At 37.8% G+C, this 26,238-nt stretch overlaps 1 protein-coding gene across 1 annotated transcript in view; it reads right to left on the reverse strand.

The window, feature by feature from the left end:
• NSD2 (nuclear receptor binding SET domain protein 2) overlaps positions 1-26,238 on the reverse strand; it is a 75,355-nt gene that overhangs the window by 31,767 nt on the left and 17,350 nt on the right. The window contains exons 3-7 of the mRNA XM_082315444.1: positions 12,757-12,922; positions 7,134-7,300; positions 6,276-6,767; positions 1,197-1,341; positions 110-187 (exon numbers count right to left, since the gene is read on the reverse strand). Coding sequence (XP_082171570.1) covers positions 110-187; positions 1,197-1,341; positions 6,276-6,767; positions 7,134-7,300; positions 12,757-12,922 — 1,048 coding nt within the window. The remainder of the gene's footprint in view (positions 1-109; positions 188-1,196; positions 1,342-6,275; positions 6,768-7,133; positions 7,301-12,756; positions 12,923-26,238) is intronic.

The following is a 26,238-nucleotide window of genomic DNA, read 5'->3' on the forward strand; positions in this document are numbered from 1 at the left end:
TCTGAGATAAAATAAAGAGATTATGATACGTGGGCGATTACATAAAAAAATACACTCAATAGCTACTTATAATGATGAACTATTTGCACACAACACAAATTTCAATTACTTCTGGATCTTGATCTCCTTTTAGGTGAGTCTTGAAACACTTTACGTTTGGCCTCTCCAATATTCTTCAATGATGAACCTTGAGAGATACAGAATGTGTTTTTTTTTTAAACTGATATCCAAATATTTGACACTTAAAATTTAAAGTTAAAAACTTTTCAATTTTCCACAAAATGATGTTATTTCACACACACACAGATAGTTAACAAAACTGACTGCCATTTTTATACAAGTTTTTCCAAGTCTCACAAACTTTCAAACACTCCCTCTCATTCTTGTCATTGCCCAAAGCAGCACCTGTTGGCTTCTAATACTTCCATAATAAGTCTTCTTACAGTGCTGTAAAGCTACTTAAATTTGAAAAATGGTAGATAGTTAGATTTGATAAAGTTCATGCGAATGCCAAACTATCTTCCTCAAGTAAGTGACTCCAAAACCCCTCAAACATTTTGCAAAATAATTGAGACTGTTTATCAAAACCAAACGCTAGACAACAGCAACAAAAAAATAAAAGGAGAAAAAAAAAAAGTATTTGCAATCTTGTACAATGTCCTAATAACTTTGAGTAGCACAATAAAATGCCAAACAGATGAAAGTTTCAGAATAAAGTTTGGAATACTTCTTCCTGAGTTGATGATGATATGAGGTAATATACTTTAGGTATACATGAAGAAAAGGTGTAGCACTGATTAAACTTTGTAGACAATTTCCTAACTATTACATAAAAAAACAACTCAAATTTTACTACTAGTAACACTTTGTCTTCCCTTCCCACCATCCACTTGTAACAGGCAGTGGATGCAATGGCAGCTGCTTATGGGCAGAAGAAGAATGAGAAATCAGCAATCTCTAAACAGCAGAAGGTTTACATATAACAAGTTTTCAGAACAATGAGCAAGAAATGTAGACTTCATGGGTTGCGTTTATTGTAACCATTGGCATTCCTTTGCTATTGGCACAAACACCAAGAATTAAAACTGGAAAACAGTGAAAGCTGTTTTCCCTACAGGTCTGAAATATGTGCTTAGTTTAACACCACTATGTATATCAAATTTAGTTAGAGTACACTAGCACAGTTTTACGTTTACCAGAGTCTTCTTCAGATTTGGGAGAGGTCACTATGGCAAACTTTGTGTTATAGCGAGCTTTCTGTTTTTCACTAAGCATGTTCCACTGCGATTCGAGCAATTCTTCAATCTCCTCACTTGAAGCATCTGGATGTTCAGCAACCACCTATACATGCAGAAATACGGTTGTATTAAAAAAAGGTGACCATTGAAAAGAATGGCGTACATACTTCTATTGCTTTGGAAAACTGGATACAAACAAGTTATCTAACATTTCTGCTGTAGACAGAACTAGATTAAAACCTTCTGTATCCAGATTTTCTTTGAATAACCACTTCTCTCTCTCTAAAAAAAAAAAAAAATCTATTAGCATATTCAGAAGACTTAAGAATAATTTTGGAAGTATCTATTTGCCTTCTAACATTCAAAAAATGGAGTAAGTGTAAATCTTGTCTTGTGGTAATTCAAAAAATGTTGTATTATTTCTTGATGAAGTTTAAATCTATACCACAAAAGACAGACATGCAATATTGGAATATATGCTTGCCTGCAAAGACATCCATCAATTCATAGGAGAACTCATTAAACATAGAGCTCATTACACCCATCTTAGCAGAGAGATTTACACAAGCTAGCATCTGATGCAACATTTTCCTGTATTAATTCATCATTTTTTACTACGTATATGAAAATTAGGAACTCAAAAAGCTATGCATCTTTTCTTAATAATGTGAGCATGACACATAATAGCCATCAACATGGAATTTAGGAGAGTTTCTAGAAGTTTATTCAACACAAACAGAAAATCCAGTATGAAAAACAAAGAAAAAATGCTCCCAAACTCCTTCAGTATTCTCATACTTCTACTTAAGGAAAACCAGATTTGATTAATCATAGAAGTCAGAAAGCTCTAAGATTGTACGGTCTACAGAAATGAAACAGTAGCTTTAAAAACAACCCCTCTCATCTCATTACCCAGCATTCTCCAAAATCCTGTTACGGGAGTCATGCAACCAATACCCCAAAATCACAGAGTAAAATAAAAACTAGGCCAAAGCCAAGCATTCAAACAGTAACACCATTCAACAGAACAGAAATACAAATTTTCTGTGATATGTGGAAATGATTAAACCTAATTTCTTAGAACTTAGTCTCTTAAAATTGCATTTCCTGTTGTCAAACAAGATACAAGACTGAAGCTTCTCTAGGGGTTGGAATAGTTGTAGTACCGTCTTTCCATTGGGATTATTCAGTATCTAGTAGGGAAATTCATGCTGTAATTTTTCCCTTAGTAGAGTACTAAGAGTTCCCTTGCTTCTACCTGGCATAACCCATCTTCATAAAGCTTGGAGAATAGAACTGCCTTTGGAGGCCTCTACTCAAAGTTTGATTATAATCCAACAACGTCAAAAAAGTTATTGAGAGGGGAGAATGGAGACAGACCCACAAGATACCCCCCCCCCCCCCCCCAATCTCACTTATTTAGGAAAAGAAATAAGCATCAATTTTGACCATTGCCATTAAGTGTGTATTTCATTGTGCTCAACTAGGGCACAGAGTTATTTAATTCTCTAAGAAATAACTAGCTTTGTTCACACAAATGAGATACAATTTAACATCACCTCCAGTCCCACCAAAATATGAATAAAAACAACTTTCAACTGACTAGGAGCACTGTGAAATGACAGCAAAAGACATTCATGACTCTTAATGGTTAAGGGATCCTTGCAAAGAAGGCCTCCACGGAAAATGTCCAGCAATCTTCTCCAAAGTCCTCATACTGTAATACTCAATCCTGGCATGCATACATACTGGAAACGACGTATCGGGTGTCTTGATGTACATGAAAATCATGCACTTCTCCCAGGTACTTGTTCTAAGTCTAACTATGCTACAGAACACATGATGATCTTTTCTTGGCTCTGGGAATTAATATCACTATAGGTGTGGAAAACATGGTAATTAGAATAGGGACATCCTAGCTCATCCAAGCAAAGCTTATTACCTTTGCTTTTATTTGTCTTGATGTTCAACAACTCTTTACGCATGCAGATATCTTCAGTTGTAAACCCTACTAGCAAAATTATTTCTTAATTTACCTCAAAACAGACTCAAGGCCCAAATCAATGAATTAATATAAACAGTATAGCTGTCTGCCTCTCACTGAACGATACCTTTACCTCAAGTCAGACATTCCCTTCTAATGATTACTATGGTTGTACTTCACAGAGGAAGCGCATAAGAATGCCAATAGTACAAAATACATCTTTACTTCTTTGGTAACAGCACAAAATACTTAATGCGTCACTACAGCCATGAAAATGCTCTGAGCTTTCAACGCCTCCCTCAGGGAAGCATGCCTCTTAAATCATTAAAAACATTTTCCAGCATTTCATCCAGTCTTCCAGCAGCCATCACTCATTTCTAAAAATTTCAACTATTCCTCACCCTCCTCTCCCCAGAAAAAGTAACACAAAAAGTAATAATTAATAAAATCAAACCGATCTATGAATCCTACTACCGTACAAAGCCGGACTCCAAGCAAGACACAGCAGAAACGGCTCTACTTTTAAGAGAGCTCGTGATTATTAGAGGCCCCAGAACAGAAGTCTTCAGTCATTCCTCTCCATTCCCTTCCATACCTTCCCAAGTCTGGGGGCCAGAGCCTCTCTGGATCCATAGTTTTCCTTTCTTCTAAGTTCCTACATGCAAATACTAAAGTAGCCATACACTAAACTCTCAAATGCCCCCAATACAAGTAGCTCAAAACCACGTCTGTTTTTTAGCCAACGTTCTCACTCCTTCTAAAGCATCAGAATATCTACAACAGCAACAAAACAAACTCTTGGATGGAAAGCAAACCATGCAAATTGAACCAGATAAGCCTAATGGAAGGGTAAACTCTGAATACTGGTTTGGATACAATCTCCACCTTCCACCAAAGGCACAAAACTGCCATTTTAAAAGCGACATGACAGGCTGGAAGTGTTAACTAAACTGAGGTAACTTTGGTTCTGTGCAAGAAGCGTGAATACCTAAAATGGTACTTCCCCACTTTGCCAGTTAACTTCGAATCAAGAGAAAGGAAAGACAAGTTCTACTGCCCTCATCAGTTAGAGGGACTGTTATCTGCAGCTACCTGGTATCTGCAGTTTTCGTAACCTAGTTCCGTTCTACACACAGAAGTGCTTCTGTACCTACTAGAGTGGATCACACAATCAGGTGGATTTGGGTTTTCATGACTGATAGATCATAATAGTCAAAGGTATTCTAGGCAGAAATAGTAAGACCATAGACTCATAGAATCGTTAAGGTTGGAAAAGACCCTTGAGATCGAGTCCAACCGTTAACCCAGCACTGCCAAGTCCACCACTAAACCATGTCCTCAAGCACCACGTCTACCCGGCTTTTAGGCGTTCCAGTGCCTAAAGATGTCCTCTCTCTAAATATATGTAATATTTTGCAACTTACTTCCTTCTACTTAAAACTCTAGTGCAACATTAGCCGCTATCATCAGTGTAATTTTCAAGTTTATGCAAGTTTTTCAGTTTCCTGAAATGACATTGAAGACAAAGCAATTCCTCAAGGTCAAATATTGTAATAGTCTTCATATTTTCCATCTATTAATTTGAGAATTTCAGTATAACCATAGTAGGGAATGAAGCTTGGTAACTGGCACAGAAAATAGAAATATAGCATCAGAGACTCAGCGTGTCTCTTCTGTGGTAAGATATGTTTGGCTAAGAGTCCATAAAACCAATCATAATAATCTCATTTCTTCCAGAGAAGTAATTTCATGTCCCTCAATATTGCACAAGACTTCTTGCCACCTACGTTTAAGGCCAAGGAAATTCCCGTTTGCCACTATACAAGACACAAGGTGACTTATGGAAGAACTGGAAATAGAACTCAGGTCTCTCAAACATGAGACAGATGATTTACCCATACAGCTTTTCATAATGAATATGTCAAAATCTACATTTAATAGTCTGGCTACAAAACCCTTTCCTTTCTGGAGGCAGCAAACTAAACTGCCAATGCTTTTCACAATTTAACCAAAGCAACTAAAAGGTATGTGTAACACCGTGTTAATTTTCAGCCTCAATATTAGCTTAAGGTGCAATGATCTAAAAAGATCCTAAGTTGAAACACAACTAATTGACTTCCATACAACAGAATCTGTTTTTCAATTTTTCTTTATGAAGTTCACATCTATTAATGTTTTCTAACACAAATATCCTATAACGAAGCCAACCATTGAGCAACTAAAGAGTGTGACAAAGTCACCACTAACTTTCTGGTCCTTCTGTGGGTATTATGGAATAGTACAACCACAAGAAACCAGGAGAACTCAGGCTCTTTCAGTGCATGGAATTGTACTGCAAATGGAGCAGAGGGTTGTAAGGAAGAAAAATGATGGTCATGATTTTAAAGTAATGAGCTAGAACAGCGGTACTGCTTTTATACTTCTAGCAGTCTTCCTAAAAAATGTTGATATTAAAGTATTTATTTATTCTACCTGGTCTTGGAGAGTAATCCTCTCAAGAGGACCTAGTTTCTGTCCCGGAAGATTGCATACCAACAGTAATTTTCACAAGCTGTGGTAACCAGCTTCTTTTGAAGCTCAGCAAAAGATTCTAGGTAGGTAAATGGAGTTTTTGAGTTCAAAGGCAAGGGAACACACCGAAGGAACTGAGCCACATCTTCAGAAAGAATGTATAAGCTAACTACAAACAGATTGCCAGCATAACCTTCATTATATTTGTCTGAGCATATGTATGAATATCTACTATATTTTACATACATTAAAAAAATTATGGCTAATACAAAGGACTATTAGATTATGTAGGAAGATACTAACATGACTTACGCTTAAAGTACAATGGCATTATCACTATCTTGTTTAAATTGCTCATCTACATTCTGTTCTTTCTCCTTTCCTGTCTAGACTGAGATTGGATGTAGGCATACCTTGTCAAGCCCAGAGCATTATGGATTCTACAGTAACAACTAGTTTTTGTCAACTGAAGTACAGAAGTTTCTTTAAGTACAGAAATGAGAAGAGGCAATTAACAACAATAACAGCTAAAAGAGACTAACCTCATCTCTGTGCTTCTGACAAAAGACCAAAAACTGAGATACTGCATCGCCTTTTCTGCTTCGCGGAGTAGATGCTGGAGTTTTCTTTCTATTGAGAGGGGAGCCTATCCCTCTTTTGGATTCTGCCTGTTCGGATGACTTTTGAGGAGTAGTATTCTTAGTCCCCGACTGACTGCTTTCTTGCATATCATCAGTGGCAGACAATTTTGATGTCCTTCTCCTCCTCTTGTTAGGAATGCCAGACTCCTTCATCGATTTCAGATTTTGAGTGGTTTCTTCGTTTGAGTAAGATGACTCATCTAGCTCCTCTAACGGTTCCACAGCAATGCCAACTTCCTTTGCCACTCGAGGATTAAGATGAGGTCTGTCCCTAACATAGATGAAGGTGTACTTGGCCTTCCGTTCTTCCACTGTCATGCCTACTGCTTCACTTGCTTGCTTAACACCCATCTCCCACTGTGGCCGCAGCTTCCCTGAAACAGGCTTTAACATCTGCAAAATAAGACAACAGTGTGAGAAATTTCCCCACTTTTGATTATTTTGTAACATTAACACAAAACAATTCCAAGAGACTAAGTGTAATATATAATTATAATTCAGACATTGAAATGGAATTGCATTTGATAGTACTGATACCACGCATGAATCGATGACAAAGCAGAAGAGTACTGATTTTTAATAAGTAACAAACAGCGGTACGTCATCTCATTCTTTGCATCTGTAAGTGAAATCTAAGACTACAAGCCTCTGTAAAAAAAGCTGTCTTTAAAGCTTTCTAGAATATCTATTTGTATCTGTACATACCTGTAACAGTAAAATAGAAAGCTGCAAATCTTGCCTGACTTGGTAGCCTCTTACCTTTATTTTCTCTGCTTTAGTGAGGGCTTGTTTTGCACTTTCCTGGCATAATTGTTCAAACTGGTCTTTTTCTTTGAAGGGCACAAGGCTCTTCTCAAATATCCAGGCTCGCTCTGGGGCATCTCCAAAAAACTGAACATGATATTGACGAAAACTCTTTTTCTGTCCTGAAAATTAAAAATGAATGTATTTAGGATACCGCTTAGGTTGTTCTCCGCACTTTCAGACATGAAGTCTTTTGTAAGCTGCTACAGTTACCATGACAAAAGCACAGTACAACTCGTTAACCTTTCAAAAACACACTTAACCAGCTTGAAAGTCTCTGAGCTATAATCTATGAAGTTTGACACATAAGCTCAATAGTTTAATTCCAAACAAGAATATGCTTTGCTAAATTAACTTAAGGTTACAATCATCTGTCAGTGCTTTCCATGTGTATTAACTTACACGTATGCCTGGGTGTTTCTAAAAATGCTACATTTGAAAAAGTTTCCAAAGCTTGGATAGCCTGTGCACTCAAGTCTCACCTCTGATTCGCCTAAACTTTCTCTTTTAATATTCTTGAACAGAAACACATACTTCAGCTAGTTTTAACACTTGCAGTCACAACTTCATCTTAACCAAGCTTTTAAGGAATCAAAGCAAGAAATGAAAAGGGTTTGGGTTGTGGAAGGGAGAGAAGGAAGATAAGAGAACAATTCTGAAACCTAGACAAGAAACATTCATTCTTCTAAGATTGTAAAGAGGAATACTGCCTCACTGTAGTAAAGGCATACAACCTTCCCCTTCTACAGATCTTGGCTATTCTACAGTGAAGGGGGAAGACAACACCTTCAAAATTCACCAAGGAGTTCACAGTTAACAATGAACTTCTAAAAGGCAGAGAGGTAAGAGAATGAGACTTCAGACATCCTCTAGCATCTCCCTCATTAAAACTCGCAGAGTTGCTGTCTAAGTGTTCAAATTAGGGTCCCATTTAAAAATAGAAAAGGTTGTAACTGTGACAACCTACACTGTTGTGTTTGTAAATTCAACCCTGCTAGGAAAAAAAACCAAACAGTTACCACTCCCCCCTCCCCCTCCAGCATCTATGGTTCTTCAAGGTGTCACCACATTAGTTTGTCTAACATGTAGTCTGGGAGGAAGATGTCTAAGCAGTAAGAACAAGTAACAGTCACAGTTCAAACTAGGTTATTCATACACTGCATGTCTTCAACCTTAATCAGCAAATACATCTGGTTGATTGCTTCATGCACTATTATTACTGGGGTTTCTAGACTTAGAAAGAACTTTCTTTTCGTAATTACTCAGCCAATAGTTATTTTTAAAGGGGCTTGATCGTGTCTCAAGATGTGGCATCTGGAACAGTAATATGAAATCAACCTAATTAATGGTAGGCGCGTAAGTTTTATTAACCATTACATATATGTGTATATTTATTAACTTTTAGATATATATGTATGTAAAACATACATGAGAGCTACAAGAACAATAATGACTCATTTGAGATCAGATATGAGAATCTAGAGGAATGGCATAGGAAAAGGTCTTGGGACTGTATACATCACACATCCAATCCAGTCGTCTAATACACGTTCCAGTAATGCACTCAGGAGCAATTCCCTCACATAGTAATTATTTTGTCCTCCTCAAGAAAATGTTGCTTAACTAGGGACTACTTAGCTCCGATGACTTAATCTGTCTATGATTAAATAAAGGATAATTTTTGTATTTTACCAGGATGTCCTAGCTGCAGACAGATGGCACACACTACATTTACAACCATCTGTAAAAATCTGCCTCTGAGCAGCCAACAGCCCAGTTCCAAGCAGACACAGACACTCTGTTCCTTTTACAATATAATGCTGAACAGCTGTAACTGCCTAATTAAGAAGTTTAAATAATGGTGCCTACCACTAGAATCATTGGACCTATTTGTGACTCTTCAGATATCTTCTGTGGGCTGAATTCTTATCAATGCTCCTGGACAAAATAATGGAATTCATTAAGGGTTGTTATATACAAAGACATAATTTTTGGCTCACAGAATCCTGGAACCACTAGTTATTGAAGGTTTGGGAGAGTGTTCGGGGGACCCACCGCTATTACTTGCCTTTTTCTGTACCCTAGCACCTGTGGTTGACCACAGTCAGAGACAGGATACTGAATGAGATGGAGCTGTAGTCTGACTCAGTATGGGCCTTCTTACATGAAAGTGTACATCCCGCAAGTTGAAAGTTGCGAGTTGAAAACTTTTCTCAAGCCTAATCAGCTGGAATGATGAAATCAAGTATTAGCATGCAGAAATTCAGATTGTTTATAAACACTGTTGATCCTAATCCTAGAAATGAGAAGTACAGAGACCTAACTGAGTACTTCTACAACTCCCAGGTAAAAGAACTCTTCTGTTTGGAACAGGAGACTTTTGACAGTGCGTCCATAGTAAACGGTAGGTGGAAAATAATATAAGACTGGAAATACATCCTGATGGAAATATGCACATCAGCGCGCATTTATCAGTTATGATGGCTGCCCAGACCTAGTCAAAACTTCTGAAGGAAAAGGCAGGCCCCAAGCCAACTCCAGAGCAAATATCAGAAATGACCATCATCCATATTACTTCAAAGGGATGGAAGTTAACATCTCAAAGCATGTGGGCCCTTCTTTCTGTTCATACTGTACAGGTTGCATTCAGACATATGACATTGTTTTTTGCAACATCTATTTCTATAGTTTCTTATAAAAAGCTATCACAGAGATTCTTGATAATGAAGCATAAACCTTGCTCCTTGAAAGGAGCAGAGTAATTCAGTTAGGAACAAATAAACAGCTTTATTTCTCTCAAAATCCAACTCTTTATCTCATAATAGACCTAATAATCCAAAGACTACAATCACAGGGACTGCCTGATCAAAACTCTGAAAGACTGCTACAAGAAAAATTTGTCTGAGGCATCTATAATAACCATTCTAGCTATTGTATGAATGCTTGAAAGGGTTCTCAAGAAGCCATTTAGTATACTACCAACATTGAGTGTAGCTATAATCCTAGAGATCCTCATTCAATTTGTTCTTAAAAACCTCCTATGAATGAGATCACACCATTTCTCCAGGTAATCCACCCCAATGCTTCACTATCTTTATCCCTTCCAAGGTCTTCTTAATATGTAGTCAAAATATTCACTGCTACTAAGCTCTCTTCTTCCCAGGACAAGAAGAGTTTATGCTTTTTCTTCTTTGCATGTAACTTAAATTATTTAAGTAAGGCCAGTTACTGAGTTCTCCTTTAGCTCCTCCTTCTCAGATTAAAGAGCCCCAGTTCCTTCAGTCTACCCATGCAGGCAGGCTCCTAGATTTCTGTTTGTGCTGTCCTCAGAACCTTCTCTGTTTGGTCCATGTTTCTTGAAATGAGATGGCCCAAACAGGATGAAATGAACAAAGGCCATTTGCTGGGAAAGCAAAGGATCTACATCATGCTTTTTATAAGCAGCACTATTAATTTATGTCAGCGCGACTTTGGTCTTTCTGCAGAGAAAACTACAAAGGGTTATTATGACTCTCAGATTCCTTTCTGCAAAAATGCAGCTCTCCACTCATTTCTCAGCTTGGTCACCTGCCACTGTAAAAATCCAACAGTTACTCCTACTGAATCCCATTTTTTTTCAGATCACACCTCTGAAGTATCAAGATTATTCTGATTTCCAGTCCTACATGTTTACAGTCCCTCCACGTTGGAAATTTGTAAGTTCAATGCAAATTTTAGATGTATATTCTAGTCCATTTTCCAAGTTCTCAATGCAACCCTTGAAAACTCCATAAAAACAAAAGCACAAAACCACTCCTTTTCCAGACTTGGAAATACATAGTTCAAAGTTACTGAAATCTCTAGTGACAAGTAAATGCCCTACTCTGTTCATAATAACAGAAGCCAATACTTTCACTTGATCTCATAAAATATATGGAAGTATTTAGAAGCATAAATATCAAAACAAAGTTATGTGCTCCTACTTTGGTTCGATATTCCTATTAACTTGTTGCTTTTCTCCTTAATCTGCAAGTCTTCTGGATTCCTTTTTCACGTTTTCTAAACCTTCAGTACAGTTTGGCATGAACATAGTAAAAAAATAGTTTACAGTGCTCAGCCGGAGTTAAAACTAGTGAGAGATGCAATGTGCAGCAAGATTTTCTGTAAATACAACAGTAGCAAAAGGCAGGCTAAGGAACACTCACTGGGGCAGCAGACTGAGTGACACAGGACACAGAAAAGGCTGGGGTGCTCTATGCCTTCTCTGCCTCAGTTTGGTTTGCTTGTTTGTTTTTTCATCTGTAACATCTGCCCCCAAGCCTTCAGGTCCCTTAGGCTAGTGATAATGGCTGCAAGACTGAGGCACTACCCACAGCGTATTAAGAAAAAGTCAGGGAGCACTTGATCAAATTGGACATCTATGAGATTACGGGACCAGATGGGATGCCTCAGAAGGAACTGAAGATGTTGGCCAGTGTGATTGCAAGGGTGATCTCTATAATTTCTGAAAGGTCACAACCATCAGGGGAGATACCCAATGACTGGAAAAAGGCAAACATCGCACCTATCTTCAAGAAGAACAAGAACAATCTGGGGAACTACAAGCTAGGCTGAGTAGCTTGCTCTCTGCCTACAAGATTATGGGGCTAATTCTCCTAAAAGACATGTCCAAGCACATGAAAGACAAGAAGGGGTCTGAGAATAACCAGCACAGACTCACCAAGGGCAAATCGTGCCTAATCAACCCCATTCACACAGTGCTAATACAAAAGGCAATGGACACAGGTTGAAACAAAGGAAATTTCAACTAGATAAAGGGAAAAGTCTTCTTGCCATAATGGCTGCCAGTCACTGGAACAAGTTGCCCAGAAAGGCTGTAAAGTCTCCATCCTTGAAGACATTAAATATTTGACTGGACAATGCCCTGAACAACCTGCTCTAACCTGGAGACCATATGACTTGTAGAGGTCCTTGCCAACCTGTATTACTTTTTCATTCTACAACCAGCACAGATAAGCCTCAAAAGTTTCAGGTACCAGAACAGAGAACAAAGCTGCAAATGAGATTAAGAAATCGTACAGATTCCTACTTTAAAAACTTCATTAACACTTGGTAGTCCCTGCATTTAGAATCAGCTAATGTAGTCTGTAGATAACAGCATTGATTCTATGAATCACAGAAAACTGAGCTGCCTGAATTATGGATTGCTTTTAGTAAAGCAGAATCATCAGGAGTATTTAATTCCCATTAGCTTTCAATAAATTTTTTAGCCCATATAACTTCTCCAAGCATCTCCATAAAAACAATGGAAAGTACTATCAAATAGTTTTTTTTTAATAAGACTCCACACAGTTTCATACATCACAATTTTGATATCTTTCGGAGAATGTTCAGAGTTAAAAAGACACAGTGGAAAAAAAGCTCCGTCTGCTATATGCTCAAGAATAGTGTTTACATGATTTTAACATTCCTCTTGACAACAAGGAGCTGATTCAGTTACTGATACAACTGAAAAGATAAAATGAAAAACAGAATTTCCCCAAAATAATGGTTATGTAAACCTGAAGAAATCTGGATGTTTGTAGCATCATGGACATACCTTTTAGTTTAGTGTAGGAATGGAGAACAGGATCAGCAGAAACCATACACGGCCACCATGGAAAACCAGACACTTTTGACCACACTAGATCTCCTATATTATACTTCAACAGATGGACTTTGTCTTCTTTGATGGTACTTTGAGTTGGATCTCTCTTAGCAGGAGCCTTAAAAGATAAAAAAAGAAGAAAAAAAACCAACCTATCACCATATTTCTTCAGATATGCACTAGGATTACTAATTAGAACACAAAAATAAACAAACTATCATTCATATTCTATTTAAACATTCTCATCATATGTAAAAACACACAGTGGTAATAGGAGGAGGGAAATAAATAGTTCACCAGAATAAAAAGCTATCATGTTTGCTAACAAAGAATAATAATATTTCATGTGTAATAAAAACTTTTAAGTCATAATTTTTGTTCTCTCACAGCAAAAAAATTCCAAGTTCCATTTATGTTTTTGTTTTTAGTTAGAAATATTGGCAAGAAAGCTGTGGTTTGCCTTTATCTTTTTGAATAACTGCTGAGAGACTATCAGGAAGGCTTACTTTAATTTCAAACACATTAACTGAGCACTGGATGTAGATGTGGAAGAGCCAACCTCCGTCTGTACTGAATATTATTAATCAAATTAAGCGCTACACACACAAATGTGTTCTTAGATTTAAAAAAAAAAATAAAAAAAAATCCCAAACTAGACTAGACTGAAATACTGTCTTTATGTCTGAATAGAAACTACATAAATAACCAGTTAAGAAACCCCAAATTCTGCATCTTTCAGCTGTCTTTTTACATACTGAGAATTTGTGACACGAACCCTTCCCCACACCCTTTTGCAAGATTTTTTTTCTGTTCCAGTTCTAGCAGTAAAAGTTTGTGAGTGCTCAGCTGGTGCTCTAAAGCGATTTTAGCTACTGGAAAACAATTATAGAACTATTTCCACTTCAAGGGATAGATTTAACTACAAGGGAGTTTTGTTTTCCCCTATGACAGACACACATTTTTACTGCATCATAACAAAGTTCAGCAACACAGACATTTATTCACCAACTAAAACCATTTAACGAAGTTAGTTACATTTTGTCTTTCTGGCTTCATCTGTTCTATTTCATACAAATAATGAACGCCTTTATCTAGGTAAGCACTAACTCTGGATGTAAGAAAGCACAGAATGTGTCTCATTACAGATGTCTGTAAAATAAAAAAATCACATATTTTTAATTTGCTTTTTCATTTTTCTAGTACTAAATTTATATGCAACATGTTATATTGTTCATCTTGTGTAGTACCAGCTCAATATACAGAAGGCGGACTGGAGCTTCAGGTTTTCAGTGGATTTAATGTTAGAGCTGGAGCAAAATTTTGTTTTTATTAATTAAAAGTGGCAAGATGAAAGAAAGAACACTGTTAAGAAACCAGAAATCTAAAATGCAAAACAAGTATTTGGAGCATTACGTTGAATCAGAGTAGATCAGGTTACCTTGTACAGATTTTTAAATCCAGAGAATACTACCATAACTAATTACACATTATTTTACAAACACAAACAACAAAAATCTTTGATGTGCTGCAACAGCATAGAGATTTTTTTGCAACTGAAACATAGAGGTACATCCAATCAAAAAACCTAAAGCTTAACGTACTCAGAGACTCCTTTCCTCAAAGCTTTCAAAGCTATGCCTGGTAAACACACACGATGCTATGTCATCTGATTGTTAGGGACAGTTACTCATCCAGTGATTCAGCTTTTCTGATGAATTCAGACTTGGTTCATGTGCCTCCAGCGAGAGCCATGTCTCAAGGTTTTTGGCTCTCTAAGGATTCTGTAAGACTGTCAGAAAACCCCTCCCACTGAGCTTGCCTCAAGTCCAGCAGTCTCAATGGACCTAAAAGATTCCAAGCAGATGTGAAAAATCAAATGCTCCTTCTAGCAGTTAAACATGACATGAAAAGTTATGCTTAAAAGCTAAAAATTAAAAAATACATATACCGAGAACAGATCCGGAAAAACATTATACTAATGCACACGAACTGACTTCAGCATTTAAACTAAATAGGTGGGATGAAAATATTTTTCAATGAGTTAACTTTTCAGAAATGTAAAAGTTACTCAGGATTCTGAGTCTCATTTTTAATTTATGAGTCCCTGTATTTTTCAGAAAGTGCAACTAAGCTGCAAAGATTTATGACTACAATCTGAGAGGGAGCTGGCTGGAATAATGAAAAGGCTCTAGCAATGCTTCTTATTGCAGCATAATCTAAAAGGAGTGGCAGTGCAGGGGTGAATATCGCATTTCAATGTACCTACAAGCACTTCACAGCTTTTAAATATGCCCACAATTCTTTTACTATACCGGATCACGATAAAAAACTTGAAAGTGACAGGCTCTGATAAAACCTGCAAGGTTTATCTATACAATGCTTGCTGTATTTATGTTTTCTTTTATTGATAAAATGCACATACTTTAAAAGAATGGCAAAATACAGCACAGAATTCTCTATATATAATTTTCTTAAGAGCTCTCATGTGAGGTTATTTAAAAACCTATCGAAAATATCACCATGAACGTGCTCACTTCCATCTTACTTTCCCACATCATTCTGGTTTAGTTTGATTTTCTCATTCTGGAAATGACCCTGATCTATTTAATAGGTATCTCAACAGTAAACAGTGAGGTGAAATTCCTGGCATGTACTTCGGAGACAAGCAGCTGTAGGACATCAACATCTCTTTAAGACTTCCTCTCAAAAACATTTTTTCAAACCGCCAGTATAGCATTAAATGCTTAAGTATTTAAATTGTTTAAAAACATCAGAAAATGCTAGATACTGGAAGGCAGCCATATGCATAGATTTTGCTTCAGTATCCAGGTTGTGGTTTTTTAATTATTGATGGCATCTATGTTCTCATACGATGAGAGCTGGAGCTTCTTTATGAAACACTTGTACTCTCTGCAGTTTTTAAGAAGAGGAAGTCACCATTCAAGTTGCAAAGTGGTATAAAAAAAAGTAATTTGGCTTGCAGGCTTTTTTCCTCCAGAAGAAAACAGGAATTGTTGTTTAAGTAAATTTTGATTCCTAACGGTATGTAGTCAGACAGAACAGGGCATCTGACTGTGAACCGGTGGAAAATGGAGAGGCAGGACTGGAAGCACACTTTTGGTGGTCTGTGTGAACGCACCAGAAGACAGGGAATACCTCCTCCTGCAACAGCTGATCCGTTCTTTCTGTGATGATACCTAGGCAAGCAAATTAAGATGGGAGACTCCTGGTTTAGAGCACAACTGTAAAGCAAGGGAAGGTTTCACAAAATCAAACTATTTTAAAATATCTTCCCCTCAATTTTTGGCTCTTTGCATCTTTTTGATGACATTTTATTTCTTGAAATTGTCCTCATTGCTAACTAGATCTCCTACCCATAAACATCAACAAAGTAAAGCCTGTCAGGCTTTCTGTGCTGCAGAACAGTCGTTGCTTGCTGTCATTGCTAAGTAAGTCTGGACTGCTATGCGTATGCCCCATCGCGTTACCTTTTACTGCAGTTTTGACAGAAGTAAACGCATACACATTTAGTCACAGGATTTCCCCTCCCTCTTCTTCCTTAATTATAGGCAAGCTCTGCAGCCTCTGACAACTACCACCTCAACCACCTTAGTCGTAAACTTTAAACCAGTTATGCTAAACAGAAGAAGGCAACAGCTTATGATGGTATTTCTTTTCTACTTTGGGAAGGAATTCCAGGGTTTTTTTTCCTCCTTTCAAACACTAGACTGCAGACAAGTTACATAAATGGGCAATCAAAGCCCGGGTGAGCAGGTGATGACTCCCACATAGACCAGTCCTAACACTGACCAGACAGGTCATTTGACAGGCTCTGTACTGCTCACTACGGCAGACAATGAAATTCCTGGCTTTCTGGATTAGTATCCTAATGGAACACTTGCTCTGAAAGGCAGCTAGACAGATTTTAAGATTATTTTGTCTAGGCAGGCATGGAGTGTGGAATGGAATAATTCTCTTATTGCAACTGAGTTTTTCTGTGAGCAATTATGCCTTGGAGAGTACCAACATCCTTAAAAACTCATCTGGGCCAACAGCTGAGACGGACCAAAAGAGAAAAGAAAATTTAATATGCCTTTCTTCTTCCCTTAACGTTTCACAGATTTGCTTGTCATTTCTCTCAGCACTTTCCTAAGCGATGAGTGACAGGCAGATTGACAAGAATTTATGCCACTGCTGTCAGCATTCTACCAGCCCAAAGAAGTGGCTTGGCCATAGAAAACATTGGTATTTAATTAACTTTGCCTACATCTGATCAAAAGAATCCAATCAGTTTCCATTTAGTTCTGGTCTGACTGATGAACATGATGAGACAAGAACACACCATGAGTAATTTCAAAGCTTAAAACTATCTTAAAATGACCAAAGAAAAATGCATTTAAGGGCACCATCTTTACTGCACTGAGAGCTTTGGGTTTGTCTGCAGACTGTTATGAAAACACCACAATGAGTGTTTAGTAAACAAGGGGAAAAGGTAGGTTTTTTAAAAAACACCTAGAAGGCTTACGAGGTGGTGTCAGACTGAGATAACTTTATCCCTTTTAAATTATCAGTGGTAGAGATACTAATATTATCTATTTTGTGTATATATGCACATGTGCACACATGTGCAAGGAATGATAACCCCCCCCAAATTATTGCAAATTACCTTAAGCATCAAAAAGCTACTATTTCACTATACAAACTTGGAAAGCTATAGAAATAGTTAAAAAAACCTTCATCTAACTGTAAATTGTCAAAAAGGGATTAGACAAAGAACAATGTTGAGAATTGGTGAAGAATAATACACCACCAGAATTTAATATTGGACCAAAAAAGAGAACAGTTAAGACAAGCAAAGACAGTAAATGCTCTCCTCTTGTGTAACATAACCGGGAAGTACGTATTGAACAACTTGCAGAGAGCTGGTATCTCTCTTTCTGTTTTCATTTTCAACTCAGTTCCACCTTGTATCAAACAACTTCCACTGGACCGCACTGTAACAGAAGGCGATGCTACAAACACAGATTGCTGGAGGTCCGCTTGCACTGCAGAATAAAAACCAATCTACTAGCATTACAACGAAACTAAACCAAAATAATCAAGGTCCCTAAACAGAATATATGCAATTAAAGTGTACTTTGAATCAAAGTTAGAACGCACAAACTTAAGACAGTCAAACGTGTTTCTTCACTATGGAAAAGATAACATTGCTTGCTGACCAAAACTACATATTTTTCTGGTCCTGCTATCTACTTGTGCCGTGTTTCATCCACTAATACTCCTATTTTCTATCATGGACTTATGTAATGAAAATAAAAGTAAAAATGTTTTGTCTTCTCTTGCCTCTCTATCAGGAAAGATAGTGAACTAAGGAAGCGGTTGTAGAACAAACTTCGTTCCTTTCAGAGGTTCAGGAGAGGTGGTAGGTTTGTCTGGAGAAAAAGGGAGCAACAGAACAAAAATTATTTTTGTAATGCTGTTCTGTCACTTGAATTCACCTGAATTCACCAATGATTGAGGACACTATAAACAAGCAAACAAACTGTGTAATAGGACAATGATTCCAAACATTTCTTCCTTGAAAAACTACCACCATGATTACGTTCTTAGGAAAGCTCTTGCTTCCTGAAAAATTCAGGAATTTCATTTGACATAAGACAAATCACCATTCAGTCTTCAGGCAAAGGAATGGAGGGATGCAGCTACTTTCCCAATGAGTGATGTCCTGTCATTCAGGACAGAGAAAGGGCTTCTTCTTGCTCTGTGACCGAGGACAAAAATCTCATGAAGTCAAATCACTTCAAAACAAAAAATTACAACTACAGCTGATTAAAATCTGTGCAAAACCCTCAATATACACTATTGCTTCAAATGAAAAGGCTGACAACTTCAGTCTGTTAAGAAATGGCCAGTGCTCATTTTAATCATTCTGTCTATAAAAATACAGTATCCTCACAAACACAACTGCCTTAGTGTTTTCTTCTTTTTTTTTTATTTTTAAGATTTTAATTAACACGTTATAGTAAATCTGTTTATCCCAGAAGGACAAGTCCTTAGAGGCCCTGTGTTTATCCAAATAGCTCCCACCTTCTGGGATGTGGGGGAGTATATTTAGATAGTAAACCACAAGTAACTGAATGTATTAAGAATAAAAATAAGGTTTTCCACTTTGTCTTGTTATATTCTGTTTATTATCTAATGGAAGAATGCTGTGTAATTACATATTCAGCAAACCACTGCCTACAGAGAGAATGTTTCAGGCAGGAGACTAAAGAGTAAACCAGAGCCTTGCAAGAAGATTAAGAGAAAATGCTGAATTGTTACTACAAAATGGAAAAGGATGAGGAAACATGAAGAAAGAAGCAATGAGTTGGCAAAGTTCTGTGTTCCAACTTCAGTAAAACAGAAAGGGACACTTCAGTAGAGCATCCAAAGACTGCAGCCCTCAAGAGGCCACTGCATCAACCTCTGCACCATTAAATCTGCCACGTCCTCATAAAACACGCATTATATTGTGCAGTGAGGTAAAGACTGAGGGGGAAGAGGACATGAAAAATCCAGAACAAAACAAAAACAATGAACAAACTATACTGGGGGTTGGTTTGTTAGTTTTTCAGATTTCTAATTGTTTTATACCAAGCCAGAGATTTAACTAAAACCTTACAAATTCAATTTTGAGAGCAATTACATTAAATGTATTTCTTCAAGTCATCTTTTCTTCTATTACTAACCACTTACTTCTCTTCTGTTACTAAAAGGGGGTCAAATCTGGCAGTCTGAACAATCAAATTGCAGAAGACACTAGGTTTGACTCTTCCTGCCACAACCAGGATTTATTTATTTGTCTTCAATGTGCTTGGGTGGTAAAGCATAAAACAAGAGGACAAAAAATGCTGAAGAAAATCACACAGCTCTACTTGCAGATCCCCTGAAAACTTTTCTGTGCTGGCTGAGGCTCTTTGAAACCAAACATAAGTTTTGTGACAATAGGTTTGTTTCCTCCATTTCTTTCCACAAACTCATCTAACACAGTTTGTGGACAGCATGTTGAGTATCACCATGCAGGACCCTCCCCTCCAAGAGGGAAAACAAGCAGAACACAATAAAAATCCATTTAAGTTTAGACGGGGATTCATAATGTAGATTATGGATTTTAAAACAAGATAAAAGCTCCAATTTGTATTTCAAATCAACCACTAAACTCCTGGTTACATTTCAATTCTTTTTTCTGGCTTTGGTTCCCTCATTAGCAAGTCTCCAGTAGATGAGAAAGTTTTTAAAGATGCTTTTACATTTAAAAACAAATCTGTCTATCCAAATCAGCAATCTTCCTTTACACAAACACTATATGAGCAAGTATTTTAGAAATAAACTTAACACGGTATTTTAGTAACTAGGATACAACCCTTTTCTGAGAATACAGGGTTGAAGAGAAACAGATTCAATCATTCACAGACAGATCCAGTAAGATGCAAGTTCTGGAAAACTTCCCAAACCCTCGATCTTTCTTGAAAATGTGGACAGCAGTTTCTTTCAGCTGCTTTACTGAACCTCTGCATTTACATTTAGATGACCTCTTAAATTGTAAGTTACTGGCTTATTATTGAAAGGTTCCATGTTTCAGAAATTTAAATTAGATAAGGCTTGATAAGAATGAATGAAACCTTCTTTTATACTGAATATTAGAAAAAGATTTCTGCCTATATCCAACTTCTCTAACCTTCATGCACCCTCAAAAGTTTAAACTTTTGATGCGGTATCTGGATATATAAGACAGCGCGGATGAGAGATGCTACAGAAGTCTGGAAAAGCATAACTGTAGAGCCATGAGGAAGTCTGGCATGGGAAACAGTTACTTCTGAATAATTTCCATATGAATTTCACATAGGATAACAGAATGAAAGCTAAATCATCTCAACGCACCTACAGATTTTCAGAATGCCATATCCATATGTATTTTGTTATCTGCACGTACACTGGTTTCACATACTTTAAAGATCAGAATCTCTATCAGGGCCTTATCCTTAGTGCTCTTCTGTGCCCTCATAGAGTTCCATAGGAAAGAGTTTTCCCAAAACACTTTCTTGACAGATAGCCTCCTCTTGGTTGCTCACAAACATCCAACATAGCACGGGTAGATGTTCTGAATCCCAATATTCTTCGTAGAAAACAGAAAAAGCCAAGCCCAGATAATACTGCCAACAGGCAACTAGAATTACAGAACACTGTTTTGTGGTGAAGGCAGATACTTATCTCTACACGTTTTTGCAACAAGAACACTTCTGAAAGAAGCTGTCTAGGCTTTAATAGAACAAATGCTGATTTGGCATAGACGGACTCTGTTAGTTAACCAACAATTTGACATAGTCCAAGTACTACTTTGCCTTTGAGATTAGACCTTTAAAATGAAACCCCATACCTAAAAGTAGGCACAAGAGGTTTCCATCCAGGTTGTGTTGTTACGTATACCTAGTAGGTCCTCCTCTTCTAGAGATGAAATTCAAGAAACCATATCAATGGTTAATTAGCCCAGGGGCAAGTGGGTGGTGGTGGGGGAAACCAAAAAACCTAAATAGACAAACATTACCTTGATTTGGCAATGCTGAAGCATATTCCTCAAACAGTCCTTATTTTCAGCAATAAAGATGTACAGAAAACCTGGGAAACCCCAACCAGAAATGCCCCAACCCCGTACAAATATTAAATCAGGGCAGTTGTTGCAGTAAAACATCATGAAGCACATGATCAAAGTGCTATCAATTCCACAAGAACTAAGACCCCAAATAATTTTACTTCATCCTTGCATTTACAAGCATCCTCAACATACATTCCAGTTGACTATTTATTTACCAAAACAAACAAAACAAAGAAACAAACCCAAGCTTTTCTAGCATTAGTTGCTGCTATGAGGCTACATATTCACTTCCCTTCTTCATACAAGTGCAGCAGGGCTTGTTTAACAAATGCCTGTGCAAGATCCAGTTTTCCCTCTCGCACTGAGCTTCCAAAGTAAAGCATTTTTATGTACTGTCTTTCTGAGAAGGGAATTAATTCCTTATTATTGACAACTTAAACTTTTAGCTACTGCCCATTTTATGATGCACAAGAGAACAACTCCTGTAGGTACTTCGGGTATTCGGAAAAAGGAGAAATATAAATGTTAGCCCAGTTGGACCTATTCATTTATAATAGGAGGATAACAAAACACGGTAATAGACAAGCATAAAATTAGTGTCTGTGAACCAAGACCTCTTTTGGAACTCCTAAAGTTCATGTGCCCTACATGAAATCCACTCCAGAACAAGGAAACTTGTAAAGGAGCCTGATATCACTGTTCCAAGACAGATCAAAATATTTTGCTTTCGCTACTTTGCCTAAGGGTTACTACAAAAGGGGGCTTCAAGGGCCAGAAATGACATCTGGTACAGATCACTGAAGTTTCCCAAAAATCTGCCTGTAAATCCATCCAAGTAACATAACCCTGAACTGTAGATCTAACTCTCAGCTAAACACAAAATTTAGACATGCATTATTTTGGTGAAGCAGAACACTGAGCAGAGCAACAGAAAGGCTTCACCATGTCTTCGGCAGAAAAGCAGTGAAAACAAGCGAATTCCTTGACACGCCAACTGGTAACGGTCAATAAAACGTGAAGAGGAGATGCTGAGATGACAGTATTAATTTAAATCATGACACTACCAGTGCAACGACTGAGAATAAGTCTGGTCAACTTAAAAAACAATTAAAGCAAAAAAGTGTCATTAACCTCTCAACTGTGTTATGGCACACAATCTGCTGTTGAGACGTAAAGGGAAGTTAGTTCTTCCAGAAAATGGCCTGCTCACCACTTTATTTGATCTGTCAGGTCCACCATAGCGCCCAAAAGACTAAAATAAAATAAAAAGAGTCCTGGAACGCACAAACCAAAGATGAGTATGAAACAATGCAACAGTTGCTGACATTCTTCCAATTTGAGTTAGATTACATCTGGTCAGCTCTTTTCCACAGAAAACTGGCTCAGTGTTCAGAAGCAGTCAAGAATCAACCAAATGCTAAGTATTATTTATAATGAAAAATAATGAAATTGAGAACAATATAGGAAATCATTAACATGCCACTGTATGCATCCACACGACATCTGTATCTTGAACGTCCTGTACCGTTCTGGTCCCTCATTCTCAAAAAAAGAGACAGCAGAACCCAAAGGGCATCACAGTTCAGAAAAAGGATGATAACAAGAAGTAACATTCTGGAATGGCTCCTATATGTGGAACAATGCCCTAGGACTCTTCAAGCTGAAATTAAAAATTGAGCAGGTTTGTGAGAAATCTATAAAACTATCAATAATAGAGAAGCTTGTCCATGATCCCTACTTCTAGTATTATGAGAGAATCAGGTGAAACAAGTAGGTGGCAAATTGAAAAGGAAAAAGAGCTGCTCTACTGCTCTACTACTTAATGTCATGCACACAAGAAGTTCACACTGGCTCAAAAAGAAACTGAGATCTTCTTCCATGAATTTAGCCATCTACAGCAATTAAATACAAAGTCACCAGCTCTAGAAACTTCTGAGTCACAAACTGCTGGAGGCTGAATGTATTCAAAGAGAGCATCACTCCATCATTTGCCACCATTATGCATCCTCCACTGAACCTCACAGCCAAGCTGAAGTGCTGCATTAAACGGCTCCTTGATCCAACTTGGTAGAGCTATTCTTTATAGCACTTTTATCATCACTTCAAGATATTATTTCATATTTGGTTTGGATTCTTCCACCAATGTGTTTATGAAGAGAGAAAAAAATTTATTTACATATTACATATTGAGATGACAGTTTTACGCAGAAGGTGTACTTAATTCAGCCACTTTTACATACAAGAACTGGAAGTCTAGTATGGAGAGCCTTGAACAAATACTTAAGCTTTATGTAATTAACTTTGTAGCAACTCTGAGAACACTCATTGCTTCTCATCTCCCCCCAAACCAGTATACTCTTGATGCTGTATGCTTTTTGGTGCTTCTTAACCTACAAGTAGTTCTTTAAGATACTTCTCCAATGAGGCGTTAAGAACAAACAATTTAAAGTTCCAAAGTAACAATTACTGCTGCACATTGTGAGCCGCTTAGCACAAACAAGTTTTCGAGGTGTAGCTAAACACAATCTTTTACTAATGCCTAGCGCAAAACAGTAGCTCAGGAAGACTTCCAAAAAGGATAAGAAGTTATTCCTCTTGTTCCTGAAGGAATCACCTAGAAGAGATTTTTAGGGTTACTCCTACTCTTTTGGGATTCTGATGACATCAGCCAGACAGCCTGTGTTATCACTCGCCTGAAGACAGAATCTAATACCTCAAGAACAGCCTATTAAAAAATGAAAAAATAATTGAGTTCATTTTACTCTACAAATACAGATCCTGACTCCCGTGGTAGTTTAGCTGCACATTTTATGACAAGTTCGGTAATCACACTCAACTAGGAATTCCTAATAACCAATGATGAAAAACAATCAAGCAAGTCCTACTCCTGAAAAAAGATGCATTTATTTGACTTTATTTTTTCTTTTTTACTGTTTTTGAAATTAAAACAAAACAAGTCACCTCAGGATCTGGCTGTAACATTTATAACAGGATAATCAAACATTTGATGAGCACAGGTCTCCAATCTTACAGAGGGAACTTGCTGGTTTCTGCTCATCTCTACCAATTAGATGCAAGCATCAGAGCAACATCACCGCCTTCAGTGGTCCCCATCTTCCTATATTTAGTTAGCACAGAAGCATAAAAAGCAGCCAATAATCCTCAGACTGCTTCTGTTCTACCCTCACTGGGTTTCTAAATCTTTGCCATTCACCGGGAAAGGTACTGTACCATTATGTAGACATCGGATATAATGGAGTTGGCTGGAACAGGTTTTTCTCTGTGAAGATGAAATGGCAACATAAACACATGACGAGGACTAGTGGAATTTCTCCCATAAGTCACAATTGCCCCCCATGCAGCTGCTGCAAAGTCATTATAGACTGTACCAAGCAGAAAGAGTAACAAACGGCCAAGTTTCTGGTATAATACCAGAAGAGGACTACAAGAAAACTGGATAGGAAGCTATGTGGAAGGTACAGCTTTTGGATCATGTACATCTTATGCAGCTGGAATCCCTAAACTAGCAAGTACAGCAGTGTGTGGACTTCCAGGTTTGTTCTGGACACAGCGCTGCTGCTTTTCTGAGCTACTGCACCCGTGCTAGGAAGTCACGCCAGGAAGCCATGCCAAAAGGGCAAACTGCCACTTGAAGGCCCAAACAGGCTGATGCGCAACAAGCTGAAATGTGCCAGTGTCACATAGTGAGCTGCTCTTAGGGTTAGAGAGCACAGACCTACTTTGGGACCACCAGCAGGAGAGCTGCACATATATGTACTCTCTGTATTTCCCATACAGAAACTATGGATTGCTCCAGGGATCGGACTTGGATTACTACATATTAGTTAGTACATGAAGTAAACCTCTGCCATTCTCCTCCACACAGGATTGTTTTACTTCTAACAAAAGCACTGAGTGAGAAAAATCTAGGAATGTCCTCATTCCTAACTGGTAGCATTGCAAGAACTGACAGAAACAATGACTCAAAAAGCAGCCACCACAAAATCTAGTACTGAAGCATACTGCCACTCTCATGAGCAGGACTATCAAGTGGGCAGCTATCGGAGTCCAGGGGTTTGGCGTCAATTCAAACATCTAACATGTGATACCTACCACCAATAACAGAACATTTGGAGGTGGTGTCAGACCACTATCAGTGTAGTGCCTTGGCATAAAAGCTGCTAAACCAGGCCTTATCAGAAGAGGCCTGGATTTTAAAGTATCTCCTCAGGTGGAGAGATTTACCGGGGGGTGGGGGGAAGAAGGGTGAAAGGTGGGAGGGGAGGGAGGAAGGAGCCCCGGCTTGTCCCACCTTCCTCTCCTTTACCTTGGGAAAGTGAAAGCAGTACAGCTGTATCTTGGAGGCCTGGAGGAGTTGGTGGTTATCAACAGAAATCTAACTCACGTCAGAGCTAGGCAGATCATGTTATTCCCAATTGAAAACTGACTTGCAGATAGAGTTTTAAACAGCCTTCCTCTATGCTAACAAAAAATGCCCGAACAACAAGAAAACCCAACAACAGAACACTGGAACATTTGTTAAACGATATACCTCTCACCTCAGCAAGATAGTAATCTGCTATGTCCATCAAACAGAGATATAATTACCTTACACAAAAGGCAGTATTTGAACCATGGCGATTTTTGCTAAATCAAAAGAGTAAGGGCTTGGACAAATTGAAAGAGAAAGCAGCCCAGAAATAAAACCAGACAAACAGGTTCTACATTAACTTGTAACCTACAATAAACAGATATCTAAGTGCAAAATTAATCAGCTTTTACTCCAAGGATATTTCTCT

This window comes from Platalea leucorodia, assembly GCF_965183815.1.
Source record: "Platalea leucorodia genome assembly, chromosome: 6".
In the NCBI taxonomy this organism is placed as follows: Eukaryota; Metazoa; Chordata; class Aves; order Pelecaniformes; family Threskiornithidae; genus Platalea; species Platalea leucorodia.